Genomic DNA, 12,540 nt, shown 5'->3' on the forward strand with positions numbered 1-12,540 from the left:
TAAAAGTTTAAAAAAACATCAAAAATACAGAGGCACAATTTTTTTTTAAGCATTTTTAATTACAAATATATTATGAAATGTCAAGTTTTTATAGCTAAGGACTTCTCATAACTCATAAATAGTTCATATTATCGCTAAAAATCAAAAAATAATATATGAACACAGTTTTTTTTTTTTGTAGATATTTTTGTTTAACTTTGGACGAAATTAAATATTTAAATGAAGAATAACATGATGAAAAAAAAAGAAAAACTCATTGACATTAAAGAGGTATCCATTATTCGGATGTGAAACCGGGTGACTCGTGTTAAAAAAATAATATCTTAACCAAACAGCGCCGTTTAGGTATACAAGGTGATTCGCCCAGCATGCTCACCACCTTTTATTTAATATCGATTATAATAATGCATTTCTTTCAATTCTGATTTTTTGAACTTTCAACTATAGGTAGGATTAAGAGGGGCATGGTCCCGGGGCCCATATTTATCCCCAAAATATATTTTTTTAACGCGTCCAATACAGTTTGAAAAAAAAAATTGTGTAAGTAGGTAAATTATTATAAATAATTATAAAATAATATGTTCAAAATTTTATATCACGAAAAATTACTATAATTAATGAACTATGTTTGCCAACAATTTTGTTTTTTTTTTTTTGAGCATTTTAGATTATCGATTTAATTATTTAAGTACATAAAAATGTGGTTACAAGAAATAAATATTTAGCTCTTGTAAATTATGTATTTCAGTTAAAATATAAATTCATATTATACTAAAATTTAGAGGACCATAGTTAATAACCTAGTGAACCAAAATTGATACCTAATTTTACTGTCAAAATGTTCAGAAAAAAAGCTATACCAGAAACCATAAAAAATATGGTGGTTACCATTTGAAAAAATAAAGGCAATTTTATTATTGGTACAACTGCGTGCTTAAAAATTTTAAAAATATCATAAAAAAATTGCCCGTTAAAAATAGAGAAACACGTCTTTTTTTGTTTTAACGAAATTCCATATCATCGATCCATAATAAATTGTTAAAAAACAGCCGCGTACAATTACATTAGATGCATCTGTATAATTTTTGTATAGTAAAAAATGTATACAATAATGTGAAGTCGTTAATATGTAACGATACAATTATTTTGAAGTTAAAGTTGAAAGGGGGCCCACTAAGTGTGATCCATTAATCCGGGCTTGTAGGTAGGTAGGTATTTTTAAAAATCTCGATTTAAATATATTATAGATTTATTTTATATCATTTAAATAGTATCTATCTATCTGTAATATTTTATAATACCTACAGACTAGGTACTGAGAGACGAGAGTAAGTCAATAGAAGACGGGTTGTACAGTGTTGCGCATCTCGGGTCAGTGGCGATTCCTCAGTACACTAGTGTGATTGTAGCTTAACTCGTCTATTTTCAGAATTTGGTGTATTCGAAATGTTGTCGTCGTTTTAAATAAACAAAAACTGTTAATAGATATAACATATATTTGTTGAAAATAATTCAAATACTGACGATGCCGAGAACTTTGACCATGTGTCATATTTTCCGATTAAATAGGTATTACCTAAAAACCATGATCTAGTCCTCAAAGGACGGCCCAGGAGAAATGTCTAGAAAATACTGCTGTTCAGAACTTGATTAACATAAATTTGTTTTGGGCTGAGTGCAGATATATTTTTTTTCTGGCCGATTTTGAAAAATACTGAAAATTACTGTTTCCGTTGTCATGGTGACATGGTTACTTATTAACGAAATCATATTTATATGATTCAAAGATTTTCCTTGCAGTGGAAAAATATCTAGTAGGGCGTTTTTTTTTCCGAGGAACTGGATATTGTAGGTATTGACTGATATACAGTTGATGTATGGTCGTGTGTTTTAACTTAACTTAATTCATTAAGATAACATTATATTATGTAGGTATATAGCCGTATATATTATATATGTTAATAAATAATAGGTAGGTATAAGGTACTTAATTTCATAGATCTACATTATCTTATTCTAATGAAGACTTATATTATCTCGAGACTTCTAGCACTAAAAAACCATGAAATATGCGCTATAATATGCCTAAAAAAATGATAAAATATGCACTGTAATATGCTCAATAAAAAAATTTATTTTGAATAATTCTAATCCTAAATATTCCCGAGTATTTTTCTTTTTGTCGTCCATTGTATATGTATGATTTCTTCATTCTGTAAACATTTTTGGTAAAATTCAATGAATCAGTAAGTAAATAGATATTATAGTTATTTATAAATTATAAATTTTAGTTTATACCTTGAAGATTGCACTGTATTATTACGTGTTTGTGAATATTTTCAAATTTGAACGATCACTTGTTTTAATTTGGACTGTATTTTCAATCCAATTGGACCTCGTAGAGTTTCAAATGATTTTTCTACATCGTCTTCAATATAGTCAGATAATAACAACCCCTGTGTTTGTAATTTTTTTAAAGATGTAGTAAGAGACAAAAAATTTGATTTGATGAAAATAAGATCTACGTCTATTCCGTTTCTATTTATATATTTTTCCGCATCTTTGATGCTGACTGCATCGTCATTGTCAAGTAATTAAAAAATAGTACGAATTGTGCTTAAATTATCGCAGTAATAAATAATAATTTGCTGCATTGATCCAGGTACCCCAACGGATAATTACAGGCTCTGGAGGTAGACTTATTTCAGGGGCTTTGGATTTGAAAATTTGAACGCGACTTGGTGCTTTTCTAAAAGTTTTTTTAACGCTGGCTATAACCTTATCAACTGATTAGATTATATTATATTAATACTTATTTACGGTGTAAGGACGAATAAGCGTCTACACTGAACTTAATGTAAACGTTTTTACATTTTACTTTTGTAAAATGGGAATTTAAAGTAACACTTGCCGCTCACTGAGTACAAACCACAAAACTACTTCATTTTTTCAGATTAATAAATTATATGCAAAAAATAGCATGATACTTATAAAAATAGCAGAAAAAATGAAAAAACTCTAAAATATGCAAAAATATGCACTAAAAACTTTTAAAGCTGCGTTCCTTTTAGTATGAAACGGATTTGTAGCTTACTCTGCTATCTTTGATTGTGCTACAAACAAATACGCAAATGCTAGAAGTCTCGAGCACTGTATATGAGTATTGCGACGAGTAGTTTATAATTGACCTGTAATATAATTATTTAACTTCCTATATTTTATTTTTATAATTTATAATTTATAGTCTAGAAGAACAGAACTTAGAATATATCTTGGTGGAAGAAACGGAAGACCCATGACAAAAATGTACATACAATAATATACTCGCATGAATACATAATACTTATGACGTATCTTGTCCACGAATTTAGTCAATTTAGATATACTTATATATTAAGATAATAAGGTACCTATATATACATGGGCGGAAATCCATTAAAATGTCATGGTGGCTAACATGATTAACATCAATGTGAGCCAGGGTAGGGGGCTTCGATCCTACAAAACTAAAAAAGGAGGGGGCTTGGTGGACTTTTCGGGGGCTAAGCCCCCCCTTCCGATTTCCCCCAATGTACCTATATCTTAATTCGTGATCTTGTCATGAGAAGATATTACGTATAATATTATCCATAGGAACATAGCATATAGACATATAAATGTTATATTTATATTATATATAATTTATATGTCTATGGAACATAGACCAATAAACTATTAGTAGTTAAAGGTCTATGATATTATCTATGTGAGAAGACCGTGGTAGTGGCTGTCGACTACTCGACTGTCGTTTGTCGGCGATTCACGTCTTTCACGATATAATTAAATATAATATTGTAATGACCATGACTTAAATAAAATATAAACATTAAACAGTTCATTAATTAGTCATGGTCGTAGGAAAAAGATTAAACATCCGTTCTTTCGTTGGCGCGAATATTGTAGCATAGTACTATCGTTTATAAGTCCATTTCCACACCATAGACCCTTTGCAAGGGTCATATACAAAATATGATATATACGTAGCGTGTTTCCTTTTAAAGGTAACACGACATATTTCAATCCAGTGACCTCGGATTGTGTTATGGGGTTTTCGGGAGGAGTTTAGGAATACATAATGAGTGAAAAAAAATACGTTGAATTTGTAAAATATAGGATAATTGTTGAAAAATTCAATAATTTAAATTAAAACATTTGATCGTTGTCATTCAGTCAATTTTGGTTTTAGAGCCATGGTCAAGAGGTCAAAATGACTTAAAAAAATTCGGTCTATCCGAATTTGATATTTAAAATACCCGTCGCCGTTTAAAAACTAGCAAGTTGTATTGAGCATGCGCACACTGAAAGCTATAACTATTTTGAAATCATCAAAAAATGTGTATTTATGTATTACTTAACTCCTCCCGAAAACCCCATAACAATCCGAGGTCACTGGATTTGAAATATGTCGTGTTACCTTTTAGAGGAAACACACTGACTGTATAGTGTATACCATGACAAATTAAATAGGTATGTCAGCAATATTACCGGTTTAGAAACAAATCGCGCACCCAGCCGTGTACTGTGACGTAGTCATTTCTCCGGTTCTCATTGGTCTACCGCCGCCGCCGCCGAAGACTCCACCGCTGTTGGAGACATGCTTACGTCACAGACATGCGTATCACGAGTTGCTGACATACCTATTTAATTTGTCATGCTGTATACTGTATGGGATCTAAGCACAGACCATGACATTATAAGCTTGACAAAGAAAATTGTTGGACTATTAACCATTAACCATACACTGGTTATTCGGTATACGATCACTGCAAATATCACAACTTGGTCTTCTAAATTTATTCAACGTCCAATGATAACGTTGTGAGTTGCTACTCAATGATAACAATGTTTGGATTTGGAAGTTGGAACACGAAGCACCAATTGGCAATTACCAATTATTATTACAATAGGCAGACAGTAGTATAACATTTCAAATTTCAAATTTGAACACTGGTAAAGTAGTAAGGTAAAGTACGTTAAGTAACGTACATAATTAATATTTGAGACCTTCATATGTAAGATCGTGTTAAAGAATATTTTGTTTTATTTTTATTGTGTTTTTACACAATTTGTATTCATATGTGTCTGTGAAACTGATTGGTATTTAACCATGTCAAAACGACTATCTACTGAAATCGAGATTTCCGCCAAAGGTATATTTGTTTGAATAGAACTCCAGGTCACAAAATAGAAAATTTATTTTTTGTTTTTATTTCATAGACGGGGTTGACAAAGAAAAACAACAGCCGGACAAGAAACAAAAATTATCATTTGGAATGATGAAAAAAACTCTTCCAGCAAAAACCGGCATTAAGATAACTCTTAATAGCCCAGCCACTGTAAGTATATTTTAAAATATGAAACATTCTAAGTACCCAAAATTAAGCAAATGTTCAAAATCTTAGAATTGTTTATTTCAATATATATTTTGGTAGTAATATGATGTCTGCTTGTAGAAAGAACCACCTATTCTACCCAAACCAGCATCAAAGTCTGTTGCTGCAGTATTTGGCGATGTAAGTGATGACGAACCTGAAGAAATGCCTAAAGAAGCTAGAATGCGTATGAGAAATATTGGTAGGGATACTCCAACATCAGCCGGACCCAATTCATTTGGCAAGACTAAACACGGTTTCTGCAATACTGGCAAACTTATGGAGAAGACACTTAAAGAGGCAACAAACGCACTAATTGATGATAAAAAATAATCGTTATTTTTTTTCACAATTATTGTGAATATTGTATTTAAGTTTTTTGCACAGAATTAGTTTTAAATATTAATTAAGATAACCATGACTGTGTATTTATAAAGAATTATTGAAAGGATATTTATCCCTTAGTCCAATCAATTGACCTTTTTTATTTATGTTACTGTAAAGTGTATAAAATATACAAGCAATACATATAACATTATATATTATTTTTATAAGTATTTAAATAACATTCATAATATATTCACCAAGTAAAAATATCCTAGTTATGTGAAAAAAATGTTATTCTCTGAATATTGTAATGTGTTTTTCTATCAAATTGATTTTACTATTAAACATTTAAAACTAATGGAAAATATTAAAATAACTAGATACTTACTAAATATCACTAAAAACAAATTTATCCTTCTAACAACTATTGGGTACAATGTATTCAAATGATACCCTGCAGTCAGGTGTGGACTGGGTGGGAGCTACATCCCTTGCCCTAAAATATATTTAATATATATTTAAAGACTTACCACCTAATGAACAGCAGATCGTTACCAACGTACGATTATTAGTGATCTATAATATTGTTCAATTTTGATTGAAAGTTTGTTTTAACTTGGTTAATGATTTTAACGTATATTTAATATTTTTTTTAATAGAAAAGTTATATTAATACTTTGTAAATAATCTACATGTTTTAAATTTGCCCTTTAAATTGTGTACCAGCCCGCGCCTGCCCGCAGTAACCTTAAAGCAATTAGTTTTTTTAGAAAATGTTATGTAGTCAACAATATATAATACATGGTATAATATAGTCAGTCGGCTAATTGATATAATATTTCTCTGAAAATACTTATTTGTGTTGATCACCTTGCTTATAAAAATAATCTGACCATCCAAATTGTATTACATCATGATCTTTTTATACATTGTAATTATGTAAAATTGTGGACGTCAAAACATATTGCCAGTTGTATTGTTAAACCTAGAGTTAATATACTTAACTTATGTCTCAAGACATAGTTAATAAATAGCCATGTTTGACCCTTTGAGATTAGATTACTGTTTATAATGCTTTTTCAATTAGAAAAGTACCTTAAACTAAGTATACACCAATCTATAAAATTGTAATTCATTCTTGAAGCAATTTAAATTACAGTTATTATGATAATAAAAAAATTGTGAGGGTTGCAACTAGATTATAAGAGTAAAGACGTTAACTAGAAATTTCTTAATTATTGATGTGGCAATTTATGTAGGAATATATGTATTGATTATTAAGTAATGGCGTAATTATCCTCAAGATTTATTATTTCAGTATCTATACTATACAAGTATTTATTTTGATACCAGTATCTTTTAATAATATGGTTAAAAGGGGAAGCAAATTTAATCTTATGAACATGTCTATACTTTTATAAAAAAAAAATATCAATAAGATTTCAGTATACTAAACAAAGAACCAATAACAGTGGAGCACTAGAGCGTATGATATAGGACTTGGTACACAAAAAAAATATTGGTAAACATTTTTTGAAAAATTTAGACAGACGGTTCAATGAATTTACAATTTTTTCAATATTAGTTTAAAAAATAGCTTTGTATCAGTAGCAGAACCAGTGGTGGGGAGGGCAAAGGGGTCAATGTATTAATTCAATTTATTTTTTTTCACCATAACGATTAATCTTTGAATTTAAATTTTAAATGAGTTACAAAATATAATACTGACTACTGTATTATCTACACATATATTTATATTCAATAGAAGCTGCTTATGGGCAACACTTTTGGACGAAGGTGAAATGTGTCGATTAACTGATTGGTTACCATGTACTTAGGACCAGCCATCTGTCCCAAGACATTTTGTTACAATAATGTGATTGTATCAATTACCCGTTTTTCTTTTTTTTTTAGCGGCTTTTACTGTAACTATATGTCAAATGAACATATTTCTTAGGATTAATCATATAACTTGTCAATTATTTTTGTAAAATATACCTAACAAATTAAATTAAGTGGACATTTCACACATGTGCTATTTGTCTTACATAATACATACAAATAGTGGCACATTTAGACATTAAGTGCCCTGGGGCAACATTTTACTGCCCCAAACCATGACGACAGACACACATCATTGTAAAATCAATACATTCATTGCTCCGCTCAGATTCTAAAAAACCGTATGAGGTTCGCTACTTCACTAGATAATAGGCTTACTTCTAAATTTTATAAGTCAATTCACTCTAATTTTTAAACAACAGAGCTAAAATTGATCTGCCGGATGTATACCTACAATATGCTATGTTATGCGTTTGTAAGACATAGATATCGCATGCTGGTGTAACTCCCAAGTTAATCTCTTAAGGTTAAAAGATATTGTTTAAATCATTTTTTTCTTATAAATACCAACATGTCTTGTATACTTGGAGGAGAATTGGAAATGGTTTTTAAATAACAGTCAAAATGGAAATCTAAGTACCCAAATCTGTATGGTATTCATTTTTTAAAAGCTCAGTAGACATCCTTGTCTCTTGCTGTCATTTTAGTTAGGTTAAAAAAATATTTTAAGGTTCTCATAGGTAATGGTTCACGATAAACATTTTCCTGCCCCTAAAATCTGGCGCCTGGGGCATTTGCCCCCCTCCTAAAATGCAAAACTACATACTAGAACATAGAATTTGTGTATACAGAATTAATTTTAATTTAACAGTTCCACTATAGAACTTAAATGTAAAAACACTAATTAGGATATCATAGGTTGTTGCTGATATTTAAGTTAAAAGTTTTGAGCATAATATAATAGTTATAATTATAGCTGAGAACTTCTAGTACTTAAGAACCTTAAAATATGTATACAAGTGTGCAAGAACAATAAATGTATGCTTTAAACAAATGTAATACATAAAATATGGCACCTAAATTATATTAATATGAAAAATTATTCACAATCAACTATAACACACAATTTAAGCACAATTTTTACCCGAATCAGGTGTTATCAGCCAGATAGTGTATTGCCTAACCGATATTATTAACACTATGGCTGCAGGTGTTATATAGGTACACATTTGGAAAATAATATTTTTATACGAATTGTTGTTTGTTATGTTATCATTAAATCAATATATTCAAAATGTGTAACCTAATGCTATTGATTTGAGAAGTATAATGAAATTAATTAAATGCAAGCAATATGCAAAATATTTTTTTAAATATAACCGGCTTATGTTATGAAATATATATTTTATACTTCACTCAAATTGTCCTGTGACCTATTTAGACAAATATGAAAAACTAGAAGTCCTCAGCCCTATAACTCACATTAATATTATAAATATAAACAAAAGCCTAAAAATGGCCAAGACATTTCAGTAGGCAAGAAGAATCAAATGATTTATAAATATTAAACAAGTTAACTTTCCAATCAAATGCTAACATATAAAAAAATGAAAATATTTGTGGTACCCACTGTTAACTGTACAGCCATTTACTAACTACTTGACGGAAGGTTAGGTTGACATAAATACAATATTTAATTTTTGTCAGAATCAAAATGTATTTTTATATCTTAAATGAAGGTATAATATAATTTTGTATCCCCATAATATGATGGGAATTACGTTTTCCTTTGAGGTTGTCCTCCTTGGCGATTATTATCCTGAAACACAAACAATAAACCATAAGTGCCAGATAAACATAAACACAATAGGTAATGCAAATTAAGTATTCTTGAATAATTGTATTATATTTATGTACTTTTTAAAATTATAGGTAAATATGATTTTACTAATGTTATACAGTCGAAAGTGGTTAACTCAACTCAAAGTTATAAAGACTAGGAAAAAAATTTGAGGCATAGACAATTTTGAGTTAACCATGTTCAACTGCACATCAAATTATGTAGGTTATTAAACAATGGAATGTTTAAGTTTGTAAGTATATGAGCAATTATAAGTTAATCTTACCCCACGTGGGAAGTTACGGCTTGGTGGTGTCCTGATACGACGGTCAGCTTTTGATCTGTTCCTGACCACTTTGGAATGGATGGCGCAAGAAACACAGTAGTGCAATTTAGCATATAATTTCGGCAATTGGTATGCTACAACAAAAACATAACTATTAGTGAAAGTTCAAATATTTCAGATTTTTGGACATTAACTTAATGAGACATACATGTATATACACTAGCATCAGTTATATCACGGACAGCAGCGGCTTCGACAATATTACGAATAACAAATTTCTTGATAGCCTTGTCTTTGGGCACGCAGCGAGCGCAATTGGTGCAACGCACTGGCTTGACGTGACCACGACCGTGTTTTGATCTTCCTCCATTACGGCGCTTGCGAGTCTGTAGTTGAAAATGTAACAATATTTAAAATGAGTTGTATCTCGTTGAACCAATAATAAAACAATCAATGCAGTGGCACATTATATTAAACAGAACACATGGACAATTAAACTATTCATATTTTATTCGCGATACAACCGACCACTTATAAAAAGTCCATGTTAAAATTGAACAACCATGTTATTGTAATAATTTGATTTAAGTCTACTTACCATTTCGATGTCGATTTAAAGACGGAAACTTTAAAGATATATGAAAGACGAAAAACGAACGAAACTCGTCAGCTTGAAAGGACTAGAAATCGAAATATCGAATGGACGACATAACACATAACCTCACAAAAAGTAAAAATTGGCTGATTTGGTAGCGATGGATTACATATTACATGGAAGAAAAAACTCATTCTTGCGTTTTAATAGAAAATCTATGTCTAAACATAATAATTTTCCGTGTACATGGTTAGCCTGTATTTGGCGCTGAAGACAATTTTGAACCACAAAATATGATAATAAAGATGCAAGAATTCAAATAAATAAAAATAATAAATTAATACAAATAAATAATTTACTATAGAAACAGTATGCATGGAGCGTCCGAGAACATAATGTTTAATATTAATTTTTTAAATTATGAATTTATATTAAATAGGTACTAGCTCTGGCGCTCTAGTGTGGTACCTACCAATTGTACACCAAATGAGGGTGAATAGGTTGTGTTGATAGGTCAATAAGGTCATGTTATGAGGAGAGGTGACTCGGGATTTGAAGAAATTGGCTTTGAAAATTAATGTTAAAGGAAAGAGAGGGAGAGGCAGTCTGTGTAAGCATAGGCGCAAGTTGACTAAATTTTTTGGGGGAGACTCAAGTCCCCCTCCCCATAGGCAATATTGCTTAATACCACAGAATATAAAAATTAGTACTAATTACTAGATTTTGAACTGGGGTGACTTGACCGACATTTGGGGGGACTAAGTTAGCCAATGTGTGTAAGAGGTTTAAAGATAGAATAGAGAACGACACGAAACTAGCTCTCACCGAGTAATATAAGGTATTCGTCAAAAAAAGCCTATTTTATTATGTATAAAAACTGATAAAATATAAACATTTGGGGAAAATTTCAATATCTATGGCTGTTCGTTTTTGAACTAGCCATTAGGTACATCTAAATAAGAAAATCGTTCGATGCTAGAATTCGTTAATTTAAGCGTGAATATCCAACAATTTATCCAATTTGAATTTCCGGTAAACTATTTTTTCGTTTTTAATTAATAGGTAGTTGGAAAATGTATGAGGAATCTTTTATTACATTTTCAAGTTTTTTTGACTGAGCGAAATAGGTAGTACATTTAAATATAATTAATCGCTCATGATGTGTGTTTTTTTTAAAATTTTTATTATTTATGTCTGTGTACACAATAAGTAGGTAGTCGAAATGAGGTTTCGAGGAAATTACGTACTAAATAACCAAGAATATAACAAATTTAGTTATTTTGTTGTAATTTTATAATATTAATTCAACTTACCGGCTACCTACCATATTTAAAATAATAGTAATAACAATATAAATATAATATAAAATATCCACACTGACAAACCAGCACCACTCAAAATCGTTTTTTGTATGCAATGATATTATATCATTAAATTCAAATTTTCAGTTTTCAATTTTTTTAGTTTTTTTTTCAATAAACATCAATAAAGTTTTATCTGTTGGGCCAAAAAGTGTAAAAATTTAATACAAGGCTCCTGATATGTTAATACAATATCAGTTGAAAAATATTAAAAATACATAGGCACAATTTTTTTTTTATAAGCATTTAAAGATCGAATTTTGACAACATTTATCAAATTTATAATTTAATAATTATTTTGAGTTAAAAATTTATAAAATGTTCAACTTTTATAGCTAAAGATTGTAAATTGAACACAAGGCTCTTAGGCTCCACGTAAATAGGTTATATATAAATTACTTTATTCACAATAATATCATCAAATATACTTGGTAATATCACAGGCTGACTGACAGTTTTCGCTCAGAATCGTTTTTCTCATACAATGATATTATATCATTGAATTCAAATTTAACATCCATTACAGTGATCCACTTGTAACCTACTGTACAGCAGATCGACATCCACTTACCCACCTTTTTTTCTCATAAAAATATTGGGAGTTGAGACAATATCAAATATTAATTAGATTTCATTATTATAATATTATCACAGGCCAATATTTCATAATCACCACAGAAGGTATCTATATATAATAAAACAGATTCCTTGCTAACTCATGCTAATATTTAAAGTAAAAATCAGCCATTTTCGTTAGAATTATGGGTTTTGTCACAGAATTTTCTGGCGTCTGCGCTACTATATATTACCATATAATATACCTATTGTTACATATAACTATCGAATATTGTATAAATTTGATTAATTAGATTAACATT

The 12,540-nt window shown here is 29.8% G+C and overlaps 2 protein-coding genes across 2 annotated transcripts; one reads left to right on the forward strand and one right to left on the reverse strand.

Annotated features, from left to right (window-relative positions):
* Positions 1-4,787: 4,787 nt before the first annotated feature.
* Positions 4,788-5,949, forward strand: LOC132948658 (PEST proteolytic signal-containing nuclear protein-like). Its single transcript, XM_061019231.1, has 3 exons — positions 4,788-5,189; positions 5,257-5,375; positions 5,493-5,949. The coding sequence occupies exons 1-3, from the start codon at positions 5,147-5,149 to the stop codon at positions 5,742-5,744; spliced, it is 414 nt and encodes a 137-aa protein (XP_060875214.1). The 5' UTR covers positions 4,788-5,146; the 3' UTR covers positions 5,745-5,949.
* Positions 5,950-9,272: 3,323 nt separating this feature from the next.
* On the reverse strand, positions 9,273-10,441 carry LOC132948781 (small ribosomal subunit protein eS26). Its single transcript, XM_061019427.1, has 4 exons — positions 10,305-10,441; positions 9,915-10,092; positions 9,707-9,840; positions 9,273-9,399 (listed from the first exon to the last, which is right to left on the reverse strand). The coding sequence occupies exons 1-4, from the start codon at positions 10,305-10,307 to the stop codon at positions 9,358-9,360; spliced, it is 357 nt and encodes a 118-aa protein (XP_060875410.1). The 5' UTR covers positions 10,308-10,441; the 3' UTR covers positions 9,273-9,357.
* Positions 10,442-12,540: the final 2,099 nt, after the last annotated feature.

This window comes from Metopolophium dirhodum, chromosome 7 (genome assembly GCF_019925205.1).
Source record: "Metopolophium dirhodum isolate CAU chromosome 7, ASM1992520v1, whole genome shotgun sequence".
Taxonomy (NCBI): domain Eukaryota; kingdom Metazoa; phylum Arthropoda; class Insecta; order Hemiptera; family Aphididae; genus Metopolophium; species Metopolophium dirhodum.

Coding starts and splice junctions, on each gene's coding strand:
- LOC132948658 (XM_061019231.1), top strand. CDS start 5,147: ATGTCAAAACGACTATCTACTGAAATCGAGATTTCCGCCAAAG. Junction 5,190..5,256: donor AATCGAGATTTCCGCCAAAG/GTATATTTGTTT, acceptor TTTATTTCATAG/ACGGGGTTGACAAAGAAAAA. Junction 5,376..5,492: donor CTCTTAATAGCCCAGCCACT/GTAAGTATATTT, acceptor GTCTGCTTGTAG/AAAGAACCACCTATTCTACC.
- LOC132948781 (XM_061019427.1), bottom strand. Junction 9,841..9,914: donor TGATGCTAGTGTATATACAT/GTATGTCTCATT, acceptor TTTTTGTTGTAG/CATACCAATTGCCGAAATTA. Junction 9,400..9,706: donor GCCGTAACTTCCCACGTGGG/GTAAGATTAACT, acceptor TTTGTGTTTCAG/GATAATAATCGCCAAGGAGG.